Source organism: Talpa europaea (genome assembly GCF_964194135.1).
Source record: "Talpa europaea genome assembly, chromosome: 11".
NCBI classification, from domain to species: domain Eukaryota; kingdom Metazoa; phylum Chordata; class Mammalia; order Eulipotyphla; family Talpidae; genus Talpa; species Talpa europaea.
The window spans coordinates 14,760,631-14,785,070 of record NC_140078.1 but is presented as its reverse complement, the minus strand read 5'-3'; the positions used below and the strand labels follow the sequence as shown (position 1 = coordinate 14,785,070).

General features: G+C 45.7%; 1 protein-coding gene across 1 annotated transcript; it reads left to right on the top strand.

The window, feature by feature from the left end:
* Window positions 1-577: 577 nt before the first annotated feature.
* On the top strand, window positions 578-17,961 carry ACTR5 (actin related protein 5; the record flags this gene model as incomplete). The annotated part of the gene is made up of 9 exons (XM_084247870.1): window positions 578-976; window positions 2,053-2,282; window positions 4,584-4,753; window positions 7,654-7,871; window positions 8,525-8,707; window positions 12,295-12,411; window positions 13,134-13,273; window positions 14,261-14,393; window positions 17,704-17,961. 9 exons carry the CDS (start codon window positions 578-580, stop codon window positions 17,959-17,961), a joined length of 1,848 nt encoding a protein of 615 aa, XP_084103996.1.
* Between the last annotated feature and the right edge of the window lie 6,479 nt (window positions 17,962-24,440).

Here is a 24,440-nt window from a genome sequence, read left to right as displayed (position 1 = left end):
TTGATAAAACATCACATACATGCAGAAAAGTGCGCAGGCCATAGGTGGCCAGCTTGATGAATTTCCCCAAAATGGACAGGCCTGCCGAACGAGCTCCCAAATCAAGAAACTGAGCGTCGTCGGTATCCCAGCCTTGGGGTTTCCTTGACAGTCAGGCTAAGGGCGACGTAACCACGCGGGGGCGGAGCCAAGGGCGTTTGAAGGAGAGTGACTCAAAAGAGGCGTGGCTAGGCGAAAAGGCGGGCTCTACCGATCAGGGCGCCCGGCCGCGGAGACCAGGAAGGGGCGGGTCCTGCCGGCTGACGCATTAGGGGCGGGGCTTAGGCCGGGACCGCGGCTGGCGTGAGGGGGCGTGGCCAGGCCAGCGAGCGCGGGCAACTGCCCAGGACTTCGCTGAGAGGCCCAGGCCTGGCGATCTCCAAGGCGGCCTGGGCCCCGCGGGGCGAGTCCAGAAGCAGAGGCTGACCGGGCCTCTGAGCGAGGGGAGAGCTGGGGTGTCCCGTCACGCGCAGGGGCGGGGCTTCGGGCCGTCGGGGCGGACGCTGCGGCGGGGGGCGGGGCCAGCGCGCGTCCCAACATGGCGGCGGCCGGTGCAGCCGGGCTGGCGGCGAACGTGTTCCCGTTCCGCGACGCCCGCGCCGCGCCGGACCCGGTGCTAGAGGCCGGCCCGGTCGCGCATGGGCCACTGCCGGTGCCGCTGGTGCTGGACAATGGGTCGTTCCAGGCTCGCGCCGGCTGGGCGTGCCCGGGCCCGGACCCCGGCCCGGAGCCGCGCCTGCAGTTCCGCGCTGTTTGCGCCCGCGGCCGCGGCGGGGCTCGGGGCGGGGCCGGACCGCAGGTGGGCAACGCGCTGGGCAGCCTGGAGCCGCTGCGCTGGATGCTGCGCTCACCCTTCGACCGCAATGTGCCGGTCAACCTGGAGCTGCAGGAGCTGCTGCTGGACTACAGCTTCCAGCACCTGGGAGTCTCCTCACAGGTGAGGGGCGGGGTGGGCTGGACTTAGGGAAGGTTCTGTCTTCGCTCTGTCTGCTCTCCCAGAGCTCAGGTATTACGGACCTAACGTGTGAAAGCCCTGTGCTAGGCGCATGGACTATAGCAGTTAAGAAAAATAATGTCATTCTAATTAGAGCATGTATTTGCTCATTAACAAATGTGCATGGAGCCCCGACTCTGTGCTGGGCACTTTTCCAGGAGTATGGCATACCTCCGTGATGGGTCCACAGAACTTTCTGTGCTTATAGATCCAGTATGGAAAGACGTATTTTGAAAAGACAACAGTAGAATTAGTAGTACTCAGTAGATTCTATGGCAAGCTAGAAGAAAAGGAGAGGGCTGTAGTTTTTTCAATAAGATCGCAGGGTAGGACCTGGGGATGGTGATGTTTGAGCAGGGAATTAATGATGATAGAGGAACTAACACTGACCATCTGGAGACATAATCTCCAGACCAAGGTAACAGACAATGAAAAGGCCCTGAGGCAGGAGTGTGCCCAGATTCTAATTGCAGGGCAGCCAGAATGAGGGGGAGAGTAATAAGGGGATGAGGAAGTCAAAGAGGTAATGAGGGGGCAACTCACATACCTTATAGGCTTTTATGGGAGCTGTTGTAGGGTGTTGAGCTGTGGCGGGCTATGACTTATGTTCCAGAGGGTACACTATAGCTGCTAACATGGAGTATAGGGTAGAAACGGGGAGACCGGTTGCCCTGGATGGATTGCCCAGGGGTGATGGTGACTTACACGAGGGAGGTATCCAGGGATGTGGTAAGAAGCAGTTGGATTCTGGAGATAGTTTTGACAATAGAGCTGATCTGAATTACTGACAGTTGGCATGGGGCTTGATTTAACCTTAAATTAATCCTACTGTCCGTACTTTTATGTTTTCTTGAAACAGCTTCCAGTAGGGATGAGATGAGTATTTTTGCTTCTGATCACGTTTTTGAATGGAGAACAAAAGCAAATTCAATCTTTGCAATAAGCATTTTGGTTTCTTGCATTCTTTAAAAAGTGTATTCCTTTATCACCCATTTACTTTTTCTTTTCTTTCAAAGTAGGGCTGTGTTGATCACCCCATAGTTTTGACAGAAGCTGTGTGCAACCCTCTGTATTCACGACAAATGATGTCTGAGCTCCTTTTTGAGTGCTACGGGATTCCCAAGGTTGCCTATGGAATCGATAGCCTTTTCAGCTTCTACCACAACAAGCCAAAGAACTTGACTTCCACTGGGCTCATCATCTCTTCTGGATACCAGTGTACACATATTTTACCCATCTTAGAAGGGAGGTGAGTTGTGCTTATGGCATTTGAGTACTGTTTTGAGAAGCATTCAGGAAACATTTACTGAGTGCCTACTTAAAAGGTAGAGTGATAATAGCATGTTGGACTGTTAAGCACTTGTGGGCTTAGCTCTGACCTACCCACCTAATTATGGGTCAGTCACTTTTTTTTTTTTTTTAAGATTTATTTATTTATTTATGTATACAAGCTCTGGGTACAGTCAGAAGCGCAGGAGGGTGAGAGATTTCACCAGAGCCGGAGCGGGGAACAGAACAAGGAAGTACACTGCTGAAGGGAGCAGCAGGGCGGCAGAAGAGGTCTGCACGCCATGCGGGACCCTCCTCTGGTGGCCCGGGATGGAACTGGTGCTGCAGAGGCTGCGGGCAGCTTCGCAACCCAGCGCTCAACCGCTGCGCCACTGGGGAGGCCCAATAAAAATGTTTTTTTGAGTAATTTATTTTATTTAAAAAATTTTTTTTAAGATTTATTTTTTAATTATACAATAGCTGGGGTACAGGCCAGAGATGCAGGGTGTGAGAGGATTCACCAGAGACAGAGTGGGGAGCAGAACAAGCAGACTGAAATACACTGCTGAGGGAGCAGTGGGCGAGACAGGAGAGGTCTGCTGTGCCATGTGGGAATCTCCTTGGCCGGCTGGGAATCGAACTCGTGCTGCAGAGGCTGCAGTTAGCTTCATAGTGCTGTGCTCAACCTGCTGTGCCACCGGGGAAGCCCTTTTTTGAATAATTTAGATCTTTGTGTTTTGGAATCACTTTTTTTATGAAGAGCTTGCTTTTTTTTATTTTAAAGCTCCCTAATCACTCTAGTTTAGACCTTTTCAGGTACAATGTCTGGCACATAATAGGTATTTATCGAATATTTCTGAGCTGAATAAAAGTTGAGGTTAGTTTCTATCAATCTGACAAGAGACTAGGCTAGTATCGTGCTCTCTTGAAATGATTTCTCATTGAGTAAGAGGTTGTATAATAGGAAAGGAGTTGGATTTGGAGTTGAATACCTGGAGTTGCAGCCCTCCTAAGGATGAGCTCCTTAACTTCTTCCCTTAGTTCCCTAACATGTAAAATTGGGAAAAATAGATTTCTCAGGGTTACCCCAAGGAAGAAATGAGATGATGTAGGTGATGGCACTTTATAAACTGTACAGCAGTTTGAAAATTTAAGTCAGAATAAATGCTGTTGAATTTTTTGAGACTTGTAGTGAGCTTTTTCTCTTGGAAGTTTTTACAATATGAAGGAAGAAGTAATTCTTAGATATTGCCAAACACTTCTGGTGAGTGGAGTTTGCTATTTATGTAAACAAAATATGCAGAAGCTAAAAATAGCATCACGTTATTTTTATGCCATTTTGAGAGAAATTTTTTTTCCACCTGAAAGATCAGAAATGATTTGGTTGGAACATGTTCTGTTCTCTACTGGCATCTGCTGGTGAGTTGCGATACAGCAGTGACACTTTAACAGGAAGTGCTAGTGCTCTACTGCTCGCTTTCTCACATTAAGAAATAGTTATTCTAAATCAACAAAAACTATGAACCAGAGACACTTTTTGGGGGTGGGGGGCGGGAGGGGAGGGATTGGGGTCAGAATGGGGGGATTGCAATTGTATGGGGAATATAAAAATAAAATTTATTAATTAAAAAAAATAAAATAAAATGAAAAATACTAAAGATTGTTAATAGATTATACAAAAAAATCTGCTTAAAAAAAAGAAATAGTTATTCTAATTCTCTTCCCCTTCATTTCACGTGAGTGGATCTGATACTCTTAGGAGACTGAAATAAGCCCATATATGTGCAGTTACTTAATGTGTTTGCTTCAGTCAGAGTGTCTGGGGGATGGGTTCTCAAACTGGGTTATACTAGAGTTTCTTGGGAAGCTCCTTAAAAGGAATATTCTCAAGCCCACCCCAGAACAAATGAACATGTTTAACATTTCCCCAGCTAATGGGAGGATGCTTAGTCCCAGGACCACAGTGAGAGATACATGGCAAGTCCATAGGGTCTGACTTCAGAGCCTGTGTTCTTCCCATTGAACCTCGCTTCCTCCTGAGACTCTTGGCAGAAGTTAGAGGGCTGTGGTCTGGTCTGGACTAGGAATTCTTGCGTTGGTTAAGTGGCTGGAGCAAGGGAACTTTCAAGTTCCTTCCCAGTGTAAGGTTTAATGTTCCCCCAGCTGGTTTGTTTCTTCCTCATTCTTTTGCATTAATATCCCTTTTCCCCTCAAGGTTCTCCATAGTCTCTTTTTTGTGATGCCAATAATTTCAGTGTTCCTCTCTGTTCCTTGGTGGTAGGTTAGATGCTAAAAACTGCAAGCGCATCAACCTTGGAGGAAGCCAAGCAGCTGGCTACCTCCAGCGTCTCCTCCAGCTGAAGTACCCTGGGCACCTGGCCGCCATCACACTGAGCCGCATGGAGGAGATCCTGCACGAGCACAGCTACATCGCTGAGGACTACATAGAAGGTGATGAAGGGGACATTTGCTGTGGCTTTTGGATGGTGTCCACCTTCCTTAAATTGTTCCCAGGATGGCTCTCTTTCAGCTACCCCTTTCTCTTTGGGTATTTACTCTCTTAACAAACTATTTAATAAACTCATAGCTTATAAGTGTAGGCTCCTTTTCAAATGGCTTTGGCTATTCTGGTTCCTCTGCCTTTCCGTATAAATGTTAGGTTCAGCTTGCCCATATATTTTTTAAAATTTATTTATTTATGCATACAAGAACTGGGGTATAGGCCAGAGGTGTGTCTCTGGTCTCTCTTTTCACCAGAGACAGAGCGGGCAGACTGACTGAAATATACTGCTGAGGGGAGCAACGGGCAAGTCAGGAGAGGTCTGCTGTGCCATGTGGGTCACCTCCCTGGCCGGGGATCGAACTCATGCTGTGAGTAGCTGCAGATTGCTTCATAGTGCTGTACTTAACCCCTTGCACCACCAGGGAGGCCCTACCTTGGAGTTTTTGCAGATGCCCTTTATCAAGGTGAGCAAATTCCCTTCAGTTTCTCGTTCTGTTGAGCATTTTTATCATGAATTGGTTTTGAATTTCGTGAAATTTTTTTTTTCTGCATCAATTGATAACAATCCTGTGGTGTTCCAGCTTTGGATGGTTTATGTGGAGATTATGATTACTTTTTGAATATTGAACTCTAGTTTTGATTTTTTTTTATAAACCCCACTTTATCATGTGTGGTATTGTTTTTATATACTGCTGGGTTTGATTTGGTAGTATTTTGTGGGGTTTTATATATCTATTCATGAGGGATATTGTTCAATAGTTTCCTTACACTGTATCTGTCTAGTTTTGGTGTCGGGGGATGCTGGTCTTGTTAGATGAGTTTACATTCTGGAAAAGATCAAATAAATATGTGAAGTTTTCTTTTTTCTTTAAATATCTGATAGAATTCTCTAGTGAAACTATTTGAGCCTGGAGAATTCTTTTTCGGAAGACTTAATTATGAATTAAATTTCTTTCATAGATATAAGACTTCAGGTAATCTCTTATTTTTTTTTCTTTTTATTTCCTTCATGCTTTAGGCTTACTTTGCTCTCTTTTTCTAATCTGTTTAGGTGGAAGCTTATTCACAATTCCACAGATTTTGATGTTATATTTTCATTTTGATTAAATTCAGATATTTTCTAATTTCTCTGAAGACTTATTTTTTGAGCCTTTGATTATTTAGAAATGCGTTATTCTTATCCAAGTCTTTGGGGATTTTCCTATTATCTTTCACTGAAATATTTCTTTTTTTTTTTTTTTTTTTTTTTTTGTGGGATCCTCGCCGATGGCCGGGGAATGAGATATTTCTTGTTTAATTCCATTATGGTCACAGGACTTTCTTTGATATCATTTAAGCTTGTGCAGCTTTATTTTATGACCCAGGCAAGGGCTGCCTTGCCAAATGTTCCATGTATACATGAAAGCAGTGTGTACTCTGCAGTTGCTGGGTAGCGTTTTCTCTACTATCGATTAGGCTGGTTGATGGTGGTGTTCAGTTCTTTTATATCCCTGTTCATTTTCTGTCAATTAGCTCTATTGATTTTTTTTTAAAGATTTCTTATTTTTTTTTTAATTTTTTTTAACAATTTATTTATTCATGCATACAAGAACCGGGGTACAGGCCAGAAGTGCGGGGGATGAGAGGATTCACCAGAGACAGAGCCAGGAACAGAACAGGCAGACTGAGGAAATACACTGTTGAGGGGAGCAGAGGGCGAGAATGGAGAGGTCTGCTGCGCCATGTGGGATTCTCACTGGCTGGGCAGGATGAAACCCACACTGCAGAGGTGCTACACTCAACCGCCTGTGCCCCCAGGGGAGGCCCTAGCTCTATTGATTATGAGTGTTCAAGTCTCGAGGGATAATTGTGAATTTTCCTGTTTCTCCTTTCAGTTCTGTCAGTTTTGCTCTCAAGTATCTGAACTCTTTTGTTAGGTGCATATTAAGGATTCTTATGTCTTCTTGGCAGAGTGACCTTTTATCATACATGGTGTCCCTTTGTATCCTTTGTAATTTTCCTTGCTTTGAAGTCTGGCTGTATTTACTATCGCCACTCCAGCTCTCTTTTGATGGATGCTTGTGTGATATGTCTTTCCATCCTTTTAACCTACCTGTATCATTACATTCATTAATCTTAGGGTCTTTATCGCAGTCTTTACCCTTTCATTGGCATGTTAGGACGTTTACATTAGTGAACCATTCCTGTGCTTGGGTTCAGGGCATCATCTTATTGTCTGTTCTGCTCCTTCTCTTTGTTCCTGTTTCCCTCTCTGTCTTCTTTTTGGGTTATTTGGACATTTAAATTATTTGGTATTTTATTTTCATTTATCTACTGCGTTTTTTGCTGTATCTGTGATGTTTTGAAGAGTTTGTCCTAGAGATTGCATAGACATACTTTCCATGTCTGCTTAGCATCACTGTTTCATCAGGTCCTGTGGAATATGGAAATTCAAGCACCCTGAGGCTGCTTTCCCCTGCCCCCTGCAGTTGGCCTTGTCTAACACTATGTCTTGTCACCTTGGAGGCATGTCAGACGCTCTGTGGTTCTTTGGTTTGTCTGACATGATTTAAAGGATTCAAGAGGAGGTCAGGCTGTGATGTCTCACCAGATTTTCATCATCTCTGTTACTCTCCATTCCTGATGTCCCACGTTTCCTTCTGGTGTCATGTCTCTCTGAAGAACATCATTTAGCAGGTCTCTCAGAGCAGCTCTCTAGCATCATGTATAGACTTTATAGCTGCCTTTTGTTGATTGGGTTGAGTCAGAAGTTGAGTGACAAGTGTTTTCTCCACCTCACTCAGGTCAGGAGCACTGGCATTAACTTCCTGACAAGTGTTTCCATTTCATGACTTTGTTTTCTGTGAAGAATTGCAGAAGTGGCGGTGCCCCGACTATTATGAAGACAATGTCCACAAGATGCAGCTCCCATTTTCCAACAAGCTCCTCGGTAGCACTCTGACCTCTGAGGAGAAGCAGGAGAAGCGGCAGCAGCAACTGCGGCGGCTGCAGGAGCTCAACGCCCGTCGGCGGGAGGAGAAGCTGCAGCTTGACCAGGAACGACTGGACAGACTGCTGTATGTGCAGGTAAGAGCCCTCCCCGGGATGGGTCCCTACCCTGCTTCACAGGGTGGTCCCAGGAAATATTCTTCCATGTATGATTCCTCAACATAAGATGCATTGACTAAGTCACGCTTGGTTCCAGGAGTCTGGGGGAGCATCATGTGGAGGACGTGCAGCAGTGTTCCCGAAAGAGCTGTGGACTCTGACTTTACTGCTTTAATTTTGCCTTAGAATGTCCTTTCGTTTCATTTTTAACTTAAGTATAGCAAACATGATTCAGAGTGCACACAACTTATGAGTACAATTTGGTTAATTTTTTCACAATCGTTTTCTGCCATCCTGATTAAGAAATAGAGCATTCTGCCCCCCCCACTCCCCAGGCCTCCCTCACATCTCCTCTTAGTAAGTTTTCCACCTCTGCCACCTGAAAGGTAATGATGTTCTGATGTCTGTCCCATAGATTCCTTTTACCTCAGCAGGTGGTGCTGTCACTGATAGGGTGCTGGGCAGAGGGCAGCTGTGTGGGATGTTGGCAGGAAGTGTGATTTTGAGGGAGGACCAGCTGGGGAGCTGTGGGAGCCCTCTCCTGCTGTAGGAGCTTCTGAGGTACTTCTTTTACCTTCCTGTCTGTGATTGCCCTGGTAGTTGAGGATGGACTGTAACTGCTCCGGTTTCAGGAGCTTCTGGAAGATGGCCAGATGGATCAGTTTCACAAAGCTCTGATAGAGCTGAACATGGACTCCCCAGAAGAGCTGCAGTCCTACATACAAAAGCTCAGCTCAGCAGTGGAGCAAGCAAAGCAGAAAATCCTTCAAGCAGAAGTCAACCTCGAGGTGGATGTGGTGGACAGCAAGCCAGAGGTAACCCAGCTTTAGAGGGAGGCCCCGTGGTGACTGCACTTAGAGGGAACTAGAGAACGGTGTGATGAGTGATATCCATGGGTGCATGTGTGGGGACTCTGTTCCCTTGGGAGGGGAAAGCGTATGTGTGTGGGGTGTGTGTGTCCGTGTGAGAGTAGGAAGGACATTCATATACCGGTTGTCTGGTGCTGTCTTGAGCCTGTGCCTGTGCCTTGCAGGTTATTTGGCAATAGTTCAAAGTCTCCTTTAACTTTCTTCCAATGTCTTGTTAAGTATGTCGTGATTGATTTTTCACTTCCTTCCTTCCCGTCTTGATGTTCCCTAGGACAGGGATCGTGTTTCACCTGAAACTTATGACTTTTATAGCCACTTGTAGACATGCTCAATAAAATGTTAAGTTGATTTAAGATCATCCTCATATTCATTACTAACAACTCTTTGACTGTTAGTAAGTGTGGATGTGGCCAAAAGGGCTGGCAAGGGGCTTCCCTGGTGACACAAGGGGTTAAGAACCGCACTGTGGGGCATTCCGAAGCCTCTGTGGCACCAGTGCAATCCCCAGTCGGCCAGGGAGCAACCCCCATGGTGCAGCAGACCTCTCCTGTCTTGCGCGCTGCTCCCCTCAGCAATGTATTTCACTCAGTCTGCCTGTTCTGTTCCCCACTCTGTCCCTGGTGAATCCTCTCACCCCCCCCCCATGTCTCTGGCCTGTACCCCAGCTTTTATATGCATAAATAAAAAAAAATCTTTAAAAAAAAAAGGGAGGGGTGGTGCTGCCAGGCAGCAGTGCTGAGATCGGGCCCTGAGTAATCCACCCTAGCACTCCTGGCCCTGCACAGTCAAGGGGCTGCTTGCACATCACCTTCATCCCAAGTCGCCGGTTGGCTCTCTTGTCTTTAGAGCTGGAAAAAAGCGTTAATAAATGTGTGAGTTTTTCCTGATTCTGTCAGTTCTAGAGTTCCAGAGCAAAGAAATTTGTTTAATCCTCTGGCAAATAATTAACCAAACCAGGATAATTTATAGGGGGTTTTGTTTTTTAAGTCAACTTTCTTTTCAGTTCTACAAAGCCTATGCTTTTAGGAAGGAACAGTACTCTGGAAAAATCTGCTTTGGTGCTGGCTGCAGTGGGTGCTGACCGTGACTCCAGTGCGCCCTTGGCTCAGCATGAACCTACCTGTGCAGAGATAGTCCTGGCAGGAGGCCGCTCTCCCACTCCCACTCCTGCTCTCAGTCACGAGACCCTCGCTCCATGACAGGCTGTAGACGAGATGATGACAGCGTGCACATTTGATCAAGCATCTGCGGAGGCAGACTTCCTGGACATAGTGGACCAGATTCCTGAGTTCTTGGGCCAGGGACCCTTACTACCATCTCCCCCTCCACAACATCCCAGATCAGATTTTAGAACTGGTTTGCTTCTCCCAGTTTCAGGTTTGTGTTTCAGACTAGAGCTCTGTACTGGGATTCAGGACCCTGTTGTCTTCGTTGCTTATTCATCCATCTTTAAGCTTTTATCAGATGGAGCATGTCAGCAGGACCTCAGCATCTGTATGCCAGCAGTGTGCCGCTAAGCCATGTGCAGGGGGGAGAGTTGAGGTTGAAAATCCCAAACAGAAATGAAAGTGATCCCTGAGTAGTTGGGGAACTAGTTTTTCCTTTTCTGTGTTCATTTTTCTGCATTTGTTACTTGCTGTGAATGAAACAGTCCTTCATTCAGTGGATGCTCAGTCCCTACTTTGTTCTCTGCTCTGGGGATCCATATTCTAACCTCTCTGGGCTTGGGATTTGACATATTGGACTTTAAACGGTTTCTTTCTGTATACAACCAGTCTGATGAACTGATCTTTCCCCAAAGCTTTAACGATCAGTCAGCGTTTATTCAGGGTGATTGTTAGTGATTAGAATTCGTTACAGTAACACTCATGGGGTTACCTAGACCTATAACATTGGCCAGTGTTTCAAAAAACATTTGTAGTATTTTTCCAGCAGTATTTACTTTAAGTGGAGAGAAAAGATTTACATGGATCAAAGCTCTTGTTCAAATGCCATGTAAACAGAAATGGCTGAATTGAATTAAAACAGCTAAACTTTTTTCACTGGGCAATGTTTTCTAAAATCCATTTTTCCCTGCAGAGATACATTCTGGCCTTGCTATTCTGCAGGTATCCCGATGAGGTTGTCGTGTGGTAGGCTCTGTTAGCACGAAATCTTCAAAGTAGAAGATGCTCGCTTTCTATCCCTGCAGTGGGGGTAGAGGGGCGAGCACAATTTCAGAGCACCATCATTTATTGGAAGACACATTGGGCCAAATATGGAAAGCTCTCCTGCATGACTAGCCAAGCTCAGAGCCAATCCCTGCTTGTTTTTACGCTGCAGGGAACCAGGCAGCGTCTTCTGCGATGTGCTTGGCAAACTCCCTCTGTTCCCTTCCAAAAGAGCAGTCCCGTCTGTGTTCCTGAATGCCACACAATACATGTGGAGACCTGGCAAACCCCAGAGGGAGCGAGGCCAGTGTGGTAGAAAAATCTGTTCCGTATTAGAAGCCTATTGCCCGCCTTGACATTATTAGCTTTGTTCCTCTCTGTGAATCATAGGAATAGGATAAGTAAAGTGTCTTTTTTACACATTTTTAATGATGTGTAGAAGTCACCTTAGTTCTAACATGGTGTGCTTTTGAATATAGCTAGATGGAGTGGATGATGGCATTTTCTTGTAGCTGGAGAAGACTTGGAAAACAAACATCTTAGTCTTCTCTATTCCAGGGAAACTGGAGGGTGTCCCCTAGGGTCCACCACTCAGTGCCAGGCATAGTATGCCAGGACTAGGGTGCAGAGGCATTGAGGTACAGTCCCTGCCCATCACAGAACCCTCCTTCCCCCCAAAAAAATAGGGCCATAGAAGCTGTAATAAAATTTACCAGTGTGGTGGCAGATGTGTGTGGTAAAGTAGATGGATTTTTGAGAGCAGATTGGGATATCTGAACTGGGCCCTGCAAGATGATTTGATTTCAGTAGGTATGACTGTGGGGAGAAGGCATGTGAGGTGGGAAGCGCCCTGTGTGCTGCAAGCATGGCTTGTTTGGTGTGAGAAATGTGAACAAGAAGGTCTGTGCGTTACAAGAGGCAGGAAGGGACCTCGTGTTGGCATAGATATTTATTAATTATTAAGAGATTTATTCAATCTAGCTGGTAGTCTAAGCCGCGTAGTAGGTCTCCAGCTGCCACTCTTCCTCCCCAGGGGTCTCTGTGTGTGTGTGAGGATGCAGCCCATCTCCCCTGGGCCCAGGACTGAGCTGGCCCATCAGTAGGCTTCAGACAGAGGGTGGGAGTGGGTGAGGCTGTGTAAACAGAAAACGGAGGGAATACGACCAAAGTTCATTCCTGGTTTTTTTGGTCTTAGTGTTCTTTTGATTTTGATTTTCTTTTTGTGTTCTTTTGATTTTTTTTTTTTAATAACTTAGAAAAATTGTTGTGGTTTTTCTTAAGGGTCAGTACATCAGGCAAGGTCCCGATACTTTTCATATCAGTGAGCTAGTAGAACTAAGTCCTTCTGGAGTCACAGGTCTGGTTTGTGTACTCTCTTCTTAGACCCCTGACCTGGAGCAGCTGGAGCCGTCTTTGGAAGACGTGGAAAGCATCAATGATTTTGAGCCCTTGTTTTCCGAGGAGACGCCTGAGGTGGAGAAGCCGGTCACCACTGTCCAGGTCTGACTCCCGCAGCCTGGCCGTGTCCATGCTGTGACACTTGACCTAAGCGGCAGGTCTGGTCTAGTCTGCTCCTTTAGGAATATTTTTTCCAAAAACTTCCAGTTCTGTTCTTTAGAGAGGGCAATAACAACACTTAAAACTTCTGAAATCAGAGGTTTTTCCTCTCTGGCAATTGATTGGGGGTCTAGCACCAAGATCTGTGAATCTCTGGGACATAGTCTCCCTGTAGAAAGAAATATTTTGATCAAGTAACTGCGGACTTGAGACCCAAGAGCTAGCTTTTAATTTTATTTAAGTTTAAACTGGCTCCATTTACAGTTAAGCCAGTGTCATTATGCTGACCTCAGTGGGTCTTTGCTTCTGGCATTCCAGTGGTGACCCGAGCAACTGACCTGCGTGAGAGACATGCCTGGGAGGAGGCTTCTGGCTGTGCAGGGAGGGGGAGTGCTGAGCACGTAGTGGACAGGAACCTTGCCTTCCAGTGCCAGACCTTTCTCCTGCTGCTCTTCCCAGGGACCATTCATAGATATTTATGATTCAGAGGCTGAACAAGGGTAGAAATTTGAATTCTCAAATCAAGAGAGTTGGGGAGAGGTTATTCTGGCATGAACAAAGGACAGAAGCAATGTTGGAATAAGGAATGGAGTTTGAGGAAACTGGCAACTGGGGTGTTTGTCATTATGTCCTAAAAATATCTTCTAAACCTTGGGTTTTTAAAGCCCGTCTTTAACTTGGCAGCCTATCATCAGCTGTTTGTTGGGACAGAAAGAATTCGAGCTCCAGAAATTATCTTCCAGCCGTCTCTCATAGGAGAAGAGCAGGCGGGGGTAGCAGAGACTCTTCAGTACATTCTGGACAGGTGAGACTAGAAGGTATTTTCCCTCTGTTTCCCAGAACCATTTGTTTGGTAGCTTTGATAACCAACCCTTTGGAATTCTAGCTTCCTCTCCTTTCTGTTGCCCGGCTATGCTCGGATGGTGTCCTTTACCCTCGCATAGTTGGAGATCCGTAATTCTCCTCTAAACACATAAATGTTCAATTGGTTTGAGGAACTTTAAGAATTCCTTTCACATTTGAGCACCACGGTGATGTGCGTCGATCTTCCTAAAACCTTCACATTGCCAACGACTGGTCATTTAAAATCACACTAAAAAATTTGCAGTGCTGAGAAGTTTTTTTCTCTTCAGGCTTTCTGTTTAAGAGGCATTCTCTGACATGTCCCCATGCCGTCCTTTATACAGGCAGTTTCCTGCACTAAAGCATTTTCATCACTCAACGTTGGATGCTTAGAGAACATGATTCCTAGCGCTCTGGCTACTGTTGGTTAAAACACCATGGAAACTTGCACCAAGCAAGAAGACAAACTTGTCATGGCTGCTTTGATTGGCTTTGAACTTTGTCTTAACCATGGCTGAGGAAGTAACCAAGCATGTTTCTTTCTTTAAAAAAGAAAGAAACTCGGCAGTGGAGAGGTGGGCCCTCAAAACAGAGGCAGGACTTTCTGGGTGATGGAATGTTCTGTACCTTGATGGTGGTCATGGTTACTGAGCTACATACATTGTCAGACTTCTTCAAAATATGTGTAGGTCAGTCCTCAATAAAATCAGGTTTTGAAAAACATCTCAGGAAGGCACAAAACTGCAAGGGAAAGGAATCGACCGTTTAAATGGATGTATTGACTAGCTATTTGGCGTTCTGTAAAGGCACAAATGAAAAAATGGAAGTTTCTCTTTTAGCATTCTGTGTAACCGTTTTCTGTCTTACACTAAGAGCTTACAGTTCCTTATCTTCATTCTCTGCTACTCAAGTTGGAGGGACTGTACCAGAAGGATTGTTTCTCTCATAGGTACCCGAAGGACATCCAGGAGGCGCTGGTTCAGAACGTCTTCCTCACTGGCGGGAACATGATGTATCCTGGGATGAAAGCGAGAATCGAGAAGGAGCTGTTGGAGATGAGACCCTTTCGGTCTTCTTTTCAGGTACTGATTGTTCACTTACTGTTTTGAATATATTTGGCATTGATTTTTTTTTTCTGGTTACAAAGTAAAAAAGTGTGTATGAGATTGCCACTGTTCACATTTTCCTGGCTTTCCTTTCAGTTTTTAGTCTGTGTTTAGTTTTTAAAGCAGAATGGAAATCGTTTTATATACTTCTTTGTTTTTATTCAATTGACAGAGACTTGCATATAATGCAATCCAGACAGTACAAAAGAGCATACGTTGAGAATAAGCTGTTCTCACCAAGATGCTTGTCCTGCTGGCAAAGCTTTCCTTTCACAGACTTTCCTCACATACGAGTGTTTACTGCTTTATAACCTGAATTTCCTTCCCTTGTTGTGAACATTTTCCCATGTCCTTATTCTTCTAAAAGACTTTTTATGACTGTAAGTTATGAATGCCCCATAATTTATCTACCAAATCTGTGATCACCAGGAAACATGGTCTGAGCTCCATCATATACCAGGCACCTTGGGTTGCTAAGATGTCCTCGCCGAGCCCCTAAATAGAAGCCACTTGCTATCAGAGAGGGCTGCAGCCAAGTAAATAGGCTGTGATGAGCTGAGCTGATGGACATACAGGTGTGACGGATATCTCAGTCTTGGAGCTCAGGGACCCTTCCAAGGAACTGAATCTTCTGAGGTGAAGGAGGTATTTGCCATGTAGACAGTGTGGAGTAGACACTGGGGTGGAGAAAACATTCCGGACAGGAGCTAGCATGAGCTAAGGACAGGGGACAAGCACTTGTTGAGGAGTCGGCAGTAGCTGTGTGGCAGGAACACATGGCTTTGGGGGGTGGGGGGGGCAGTGAGTGTTGGAGAAGTCAGCAGGGCTCACTTGAGGCAGAGCCTGCATGTGCCACTAAGAGGCTCGACCTTGATCCTGTCTGTTGTATGATGTATTACACATACAATACTAATACAGATCCACATACAAAGAATGTGTAATGATATATCACGTGTTTGATAGATTGAATTTGGGAAGAGAGGTGGTTCCTAAGACAACTCCTGAGTTCTAGGTTGGGCAACTGGTTAGATCAATATACTAGTCACTCGACTAGGAAATAAGAGAGGAAGGGGGCGGCTTGAGGGGGAGCATAATGACTTCCTTTTCCGGGGCGGGCTGATTAAGTCTCCTGTGAGATCCACAGGAGGGATGACTCATAGCAGCTGATGGGTCCCTCAGCAGTGTCGGGTCCCTCAGCATGCATGTGCAGCGGGCACTGTTAGGGAGAGTAGGTGGAGTCCAGGAGTAGCCTTAAATAACACCAACATTTAAGGGCAGTGGGAGGATGGAGGTGCCAGGGAAGGAGTGTAAGAAAGAGGCTGTGGGAGCAGCGGGCAAGGTACGGGGGGGAGAGCAGTAGCCGAGCCGTGGGTGATGGTAGAAAGAATGAGCGCACACGGAGTGGGGTTGACCTGTGATGACATAACTGAAAATAATAGCTGTTAGGATTTTCAAGATTGATTTCTTAAAATTCCCTGAAGTCTTTCCTGTGAATCTGTGAGCACTGGTTGTAGGAGCGCTGCTGCCAGGTCTCTGGTCATCCCAGCCCTGTCTTCTAGCTGTTTCCCCTCAGGAGGCAGAGCCCCACTTGCATGTCTCCCACCTTGCCTGCTTCTTTCACACTGCTGATGTGCCAAGTGTGTCATGCTGAGATTTTAGATTATGTATACAGCAGTGACTCAAACATGAATGTTTAATGCCCTCAGGTGTGTGTAACTTTTATATGCTTTGTTGAAAATGTAAAGTTTCTGTTGTTTTTTTCTCATTTAAACAACCACCATTTAAAAACATTACTGAGGGCCTCCCAGGTGGCGCAAGGGGTTAAGCACCTCATAGTGAAGCAATCTGCAGTCTCTGCAGTTCAATCCCCGGCCGGCCAGAGAGAAACCCTCATGGCAAAGCAGACCTCTCCTGTCTTGCCCGCTGCTCCCCTCAGCAGTGTATTTCAGTCAGTCTGCCTGTTCTGTTCCCCACTCTGTCTCTGGTAAATCCTCTCACCCCCCCGCATCTCTGGCCTATACCCCAGCTCTTGTATGCATGAATAAATAAATCTTAAAAAAAAATAAAAACATTACTGAAATATCAGACAATTTAAACAAGCAAAAGTGAAGACAGAAAAAACAATTCAGCTACTGTGACCAATGTTTTTATATATATATCTTCAGGTCATTTTCTTCTCAAGTATTTGAATATAACTAAAAAACAAAAAAATTGTTGATAGCTTGTCTTGTAATTTGTACTTTTTTCACTTTTCAAATTATTGTATCGGTTTCTATATCAGTAAGTATATTTCCAATGCATCCCTTTTATGGCTGTATAATATTCCGTTGTTATGTTCTGTATATCTTATTGTGTTTTACTGGTAATAATAGTAACCACCATTTATTAAATCCTTAACTATGCCAGGAGTATATCAAGCACCATACATTCATTCTTTCAATGACTCTAGGCCAGAGCAGGAAGGGGTCTTGTTATCTTAATTCTGTCGATAGTCAATTCTCACAATTCCTTTGCATCTGTCATCTCAGGCAGTCAGTCTCCTCCACTTATGGGTTTACCTGCTTCATCTTTTTCTCTCTGTGCAACATGACGCCATTTGTGTCCTCTTCCCTTAACTTCAGAAAATTCTGACACCACTATTCTAACCTGGAGCTCTGGTGGTTGGGTGAGGGAGGGAACCAGAAAACAGGAAACCTGATTTGAACTAGTGAGCGCGTCCCTGAGAATGAGTGGGCTGGCCTAACTCAGAGCTGCGGACGGACCCTGGCCTCAGCCCAATAATGACCAATGGAACCCACTCTGGCTGCATCCTGGGGAACACGCCAGGTCATCCTCTCTGCTCTCGTTTCTCCTCAGACCCCTTTGCCATCATGGCCTCTGCTTCCCTCTGGCAGCAGGGACTCCAGGGCCTGGAAGACCTTTCCTCCAGGTCCAGTGCCAGCTCTGCTTCCCCTCTTCTGACAATTTGTGGTTGACAACAGGCATTGTGGAGCAGGCGTGGCAGCTGAGCGCTCGGGCCCATAGAGGTGGGTTTTGTGTTGGTGAAATAGCTAGCAACAATGTATTCAGTGAGGTTGAGTGTAGGGTGCTCTGCATTCTTGTGTACCCTCTTAGAAAATCTGGGGCATCATAGTTCAGCTTTAGGAAGGTGCGGAAATAGTCCTGCACTGCTTGGAATTGTGGGAGCCTTTGTTGTATGTTTCTGGGGAGTAGCTGGCCTGCTGCACATCCCTCCCCGAGCGCCGGTGGGAGGCGGCCTGTGGTGAACGTTCTGCTCGTGTTGCAGGTCCAGCTTGCCTCCAACCCAGTGCTGGACGCCTGGTACGGCGCTCGTGACTGGGCCTTGGACCACCTGGATGACAGCGAAGTCTGGATCACCAGGAAAGACTATGAAGAAAAGGGCGGGGAGTACTTCAAGGAGCACTGTGCTTCAAACATCTACGTCCCCATCCGCCTGCCAAAACAGGCCTCCCGCTCCTCAGAAGCCCAGGCATCTGGCAAAGGCGCTGGGGCCAGTGGAGCTAGTGCTGGCGAGCAGGCGTAGCAGAGAGGGGCCATGTCGGCTGGTGTGACGGACAGTGACTGCCAGATGTGTCCAGCTGGAATCTGCTAGTGACATTTGAGTGCAAGATGGATTTCTCCTGGGGAGAACAGTTCAGGGAAACTGGGAATTACCCTTCAGGACAGTGAGCCTGTGGGGCTTCTGCGGTGAGGATACGTGGCCCTCTGGAACCGCAAGTTACCTGTGGCAGCTGCTTCCTGCTGCAGTAAGTGAACACAGGGTGGAAGACGGAGGTGCAAAATGCACGGGGCTTATTTCTTATTGCATTTAAAGTCTCTGTTTTTGTTTTGTAAAGTCCTTTAAATTTTATATTGTCAATGTAGGTATTTTTCTAAATTTATTCAATAATTGCGTGAAGGCCCAGCAGGCAGAAAAGTCTTTCACATACATGGAAAAAGGTGTTATTCATGTAACAAAAGCAGTTGCCCACAGACTTTGTGGTGGTGGAAACAGCAACCTCCTCCTGTTATTCCCCAGTCACTCTTCCAGGGCCCTGCTTGGTGCCTGTTTCTCCAGGGACAGAAATGAGGCTGGTGTCCCAACTTTTGATCGTACCTTCTTTGCTGGAAACTTTTCCACGTCTGAGGCCTTCCTACCAGTTTCTGATTTTTGACTCTGAGTTTGTTGGCTGCTTAACTTTCTCAGGCCTTTCTGAAGAAATAGGCTGGAGGTTAGTGCTGTAGGTAGCCTTTGCAGTTTTACCATAAGCTCACATTCCCTGCACCTTTGCATCTCCATCTTAACTGGACAGACAGCCCCTCTCTTGTGTAGATTGCTTGTGAGAATTTTCACTCTCAAACACACCCTGTCATTGGACTCAGAAGGGCCCTGAACTCTGTCGTCTCTGTCACAGGATTGCACATTTAAGTCCATGGAACCTCAAGCCTGCCGTCCCATAAGGCCACCCCAGACACCACCTCAAACTGCTTATATGAATTTCCAGGGTGATCACCTGATCACCAGCACTCAGGGGTTTAGATACTGGAGACTGGAAGGGGGTACAGTGGTGGTGGTTACAGTAGAAGTCCCAGGGCATCGCCATGAACTGTGAGCCATGAGCCTGTGACCAGCACCCACTACTAAGAAAGGGTAGGTGTGAAGGAGGTGGGACCAGCCTGCACACGGGGTGGTGTTTGCATGCCATGTTGCCGGAGGAGGAACTGTGCCCACTGCAGCCAGGCCTTCTCCCAGAGGCAACGCCAACTGAACAGCCATGGGGAGGTCAAGACTGCTGTAGAGGTCACCCCCTGATGGGAGGAACCCTGGTGGGCAGGTAAGCTGGGATGCATGGTGATCAAAAAAGCGTGAGTCTGGACCTGCTCAGGGTTCCTGTAGATTGGGGGACCTAGGTGGAGGGTCATATTGTGAGTAGCGGTCAGGGGAGTGAACCTGAGTGCAGCTGCTTCATCTCACCTGCTTCCCAGCCCTTCCACCCACCTTTGCGGGCGCGCTTCTCAGGCATCTGTTCTGTTCGTCCTAGCTCGGCACACAGGCAGGAATGGCTACCCGTGGGATCCCCAGCCCCTGGCACCAACCACCACAATGCTCTGGGCTTTTATCTCTTCCCTGGGATGGTTTCTTCTGAATTGTAACATATACCCCAAAAGCAAGAAGTAGGTTTCGTTCAGCTTGAAGTACACACAGCCCAGTGCTGGATCTGGGAGGTGCTGCAGGCTCTCAGGAATTTTAATGAATGACCAACTGGTTGTGTAAATAAATGACTGTGAATAAAGGAAATGTGACAACAGTCTGTCCACTCCATTGAAAGGAACACCTCAGGAGGCCGTGCTGAGGACTCCTCCTCTGCCAGGAGCCCTGTTCATTGAGACACCTTAAAATAGCCTCAAACTATATTAAGCACAAGTTGGCCGAATCATTGAATGAAACTGGCACATGAAAAGTGCCTGAAGAGTTTGTGCAGTTACAGGTCACACATAACGACCTTTTGGCTAACGATGGGCCTGTGTACAGCCTGGGTGTGAGTAGGCTGTGCCACCTGGCTCGTGATAGCACAGCCATGAGATTGCTTAGTGACATTTCTCAGGATGTGTCCCCTAAACATGCCCGTATTTGGGAGCCCCCATGATGATGACATCCAGGAGAAGGTGGGACTGGTGCTTCCAGGCCTGGCAGAGTGCAGGCCCTGGGCAGAGCAAAGGGAACTTCAAGTTGATTGGAGTGGTGCCACCACAAGCCATATTCACTGGGAATGGGAAGAGGCAGAAGGGTTTTCCACTAAAACTTCAGGAGGAAGTTAGGACTTGGTATCTGGAACCGTGAGAAGATATTTGTTGTTTTCAGCACCAAGTGGTTCGTAGTTTGTTCCAACATCCCTACTTGGCCACTGAGTTTGAATGGGAAGGGGTTAAGCTTAAGGAAGCAAATCCCTTGACATAAGATGGAGGAATCCTAGCAATGGCAGATTGGAGTTGACAGCAAAGCCTTTCCCCCAGGCGAGAGCATCAGTGGGCGCCTGCCCACAAAAATGTGCCAAATGTTGCAGAATTGATTTCACTATAGCGCCAGCTGGGGGAGCCCTCGAGACACAAGGAAACCACCCAGACCTTCTCCCTGCCCCACTTCTTACCCATATCTACTGCTTATAGTCAAGTCATTGAGGTAAATCTAACTTACTCAAATAAGAGCATTAATAAAACTCCTTATGGGGAGACTGTAAGAAAAGACCAAAAGCAGAGAAATCAAATTAAAATGTTTTAGCAAATAAAACACCAAGAAAAGTCACCACAGGCACAAAAATGCTAATGCAGCCTTCCGACATGAATGAAAATACACATTCTAGTGCAAGTGTGAGAACACCATGAAATGATGGGAAATTGGGTAGAGTTGACTGAGGGACGGGGTGGTGTTGAGATGGGAACCCAGAAACCTATATTCAAGATGCACAACAGGCAAGATACTTATCCTGGAAGAAGTAAAGAAAGGAGAAACCAAATTAAGAGAAAGTTGTTAAGGAAAGATGCAAAGGAAATCTAATCGCATTGAATATGGTTGAAGAAAAGTCAGTACATTGAGTTTTTAAATTGAAGGAGAGAAACAATGGAACAAACTTATTTAAAATGGCGATTCTATAAAAATTACCTTCTCCCAAAAGAAAATGCCCTGAAAGTAAAAACTGTAAAGGCATACTGCATGCAGAGGGAAATTAGCTTAGAAGTGCCTTAGAATTCTAAGAAAGTCCTAATAATTATGTCAACTCTAGGAAACATCCTAATAAAAAAGAATTTCTGAGCCTCCAGCAAAAAGACAAAATGACTTACTTAATAATGAAAAATAGATGATACCAAAAATTTAAAAAAAGATTTATTGATTTATGCATGCAAGAGCTGGGGTACAGGCCAGAGATGTGGGGGGTGAGAGGATTCACCAGAGACAGAGTGGGGAACAGAACAGGCAGACCAACCGAAATACACTGCTGAGGGGAGCAGCAGGTGAGACAGGAGAGGTCTGCCTTGCCATGTGGGTAGCTCCCTGGCCTGCTGGGGATCGAAGTCGTGCAACAGAGGCTTCAAATTGCTTCATAGTGCGGTGCTTAACCCCTTGCACCACCAGGGAGGCCCAAGATGATACCAAATTTTAACATTGATACGTTCTAGAAAGTTGATGAGAGATTGAATAATTAGAAAACAAAAAGGGTAAACATTAACAAAAACAGTTTAAAAGCTGCTAGAAAACTTACTAGAAAAAGACCAACAAAAATTTAAAACTACCTAGAAAGAATAGAGAAAGCACAGATATGGAACAGTAAGAAAATGATCAAAATAGCATAAATATACAAAACTTCCAAAACAAGAAAAATCGTAACTTTTTTGTAGAACTCTTTGAAAATACACTGGAAAATCTTGATGAAATACAGTCATCAATTGCTTCAGAAAATGTAACTTACCAAAACTGGCCCTGATAGTCTAAATAGACCCATTTCCATAGCTGAGTTAAAGAAATTGTCACTGAATTGCCTCAAGTTCCAGGTTCAGTTGAATTCACAAAATTCTATTAGTCTTTACAGACCAGACATTGCCAATGTAAGCCTTTTCAAAGCATAGAAGACAAATCACCTAAATTACTTGTAAGCATAATATTGTTATCAAAATCTGACAGCAAACAATAGACCAGTCTGAAGAATAGCAACAACAACAAAACCCACAAAAAAAAAAGCTCCACAACAGCTCAAGTAAGATCTTTTTATGAACAGAATCCACCAGCACAAAAAATGAAAGTACGCAAATGTATCCATCCAACATCAAAATTTTAGAGGCTTTACACAAGGTTTACGTCTGGGGCTATGTGTCCAATAAATGTCAGGATGTGGGTGTAGCTGCGGGTGCATCATTCCACTTGGTTGCTCCACACCATCCTCTGGTCCTGCCATCTTAACACAAAGTCTGGAAGAAACATGGAGAGTCAAGCCCAGGCTCCAGCAGCTTCCATCCAGGGTTTGAATCACCCCTACTCAGATGGCCTTGGCATTATCCTGTGTGACCTCCTGGTATTGCATTTTACCTCCTCATTGGGTAGCAGCTCCATCTGTGGTATTTTGTGAGGTTGCTGTAGGGGTTACTCGATGCACCTTTCACCTACCACAGTGCCATGAGTGATTTCTCTCACATACATGCCACGTGAGGATGTTACCACAAATAACTCAATTTCCCCTCTTGGATCCTTTGTTGGTGTCCTATGTTTTACTCTGAGCGGTGTTATAAATCTCACAATGCATTGTTAATATTTCTTATCTAGTCCATAATTTGGAGAAATCTAAAAAGGACCTTTTATCTACACATCCACTCTTGGGTACAGGAAAGTGGGGGGTGGAAGAAGGACATTTCCTTGGCTCCGGTCTCAGCTTGGATATTCTTCTCAGGAATGCTTCATAGGATGTGGGAGGAGTCTCCCCTTGTGGCTGGCGCCTGCTAGACAGCTTTTTGGAAATGTTCGGGGGTGGGGGGGTGGGGGGGGGGATGCTGTGGGATTCTCCTGGCAGCCAGTCGTCAGCCTGGACAACGAGAGTTGGGATGTGCCAGCTGCTTGGCCCTTTCCAGCCTGAGTAATGTTTTCACACACCTGGCAGAGGCAGGCTGTCGCTTGCTGGGCAAACACCCAGGAATTGCCTGGGGACAAGGTTGATGGGCACCCCCCCACTGGACGAACATCTGGAAACTCTATCTTTAGTTGTAGGGGGAGGAGCTTTTCCTGCTGATCATTCCCCAGCATGGGGCACTTCGGGAAAAATCTGGTCTGGTTTTCATCATATGTATTAAATCCGTAAGGCCTCCCATTTGGACCAGCAGTATCCACATCCTGTGCTCACTGTTACTATGAAAGGGCATTCCGAGAGTGTAAGCTAAGTCCTTTTGTCCTCTGTCAACCTTTGTCAGTCATTCCTTTAGCTACGTGAGAAGGTACACCCAAATGCTAAAAATATTCTAGCAAGCTTGAATAAAATTGACCAGAATATTGACAAAGCCTCCAAGGAGGAGGGATGATCTACCCTGTTTTTTCTTGACAGCTTTCCCCACACTCTAGGTCTGACAATAGCAAAGTTCCTACAAAGTTGTTGAGCTACACTGAGAAGTACCCAGCACACCCAGTCAATCCCAGTGTCCCTCCTGTGTGTGGCAAACTCTGGGCGATGCAACAGGGTGAGTGAACAGGCCCTTTGGTGCCACCTAGTGGCTCTCTGGAAAGCACCGAGGATGGTAGAGATGGATGCAAAGGCCAGCGTTTCTGAATACAGGGCTGATTTTGGAGCAGGGCCAAATTTAGGTTCTGCCAGCAGAGCCTGGTTGGATGACAAAGGACAGGTGTAGGTTGGGCAGCCCGGTTTGGCTCCTTGTGAATTCTGGAAACAATCTCAAAACTTCCAATTGCCATTTTCTCTATTGTTAGAATAAAAGCCTTCCAAAATTTAATAAAAAGATCTTTAGCAAATTGGTAGCCTTAATTATATGTTTCCCTGGTGGTAATGCTTCCTTTGATATCTCTTTTTAAAAATGAAGGTAGGATGATGAACCAAAGACACTTTTTGGGGGGTGGGGGGCGGAAGGGGAGGGATTGGGGTCAAAATGGGGGGTTGCAATTGTATGGGAAATATAAAAATAAAATTTATTATTTAAAAAAATATATAGATAAGGGAAAAAAAAAAGATTTATAAAAAAAAAAATGAAGGTAGGACGTAAGTTATCTGAATTAGCCAGAAGAGCTATGTAACAGCTTCTTCTCTCTCCTGTGGCTCTGATTTTAAATTAACAGTACATATTCTCCATATTAGGCTTTGGAATCATGTATCTGTCATACACAATTCTGAAACAAACCAGTTTTAAACAAAAACACAATCCTTAAAAATCAAAGTAGAGTGAAACCAATGAACATAATTATATACTGAATTTGTAGCTTACTCACACAGAGAACACTTATTTTTAAGTCTTTAATTAGGGGACCTTAATTGG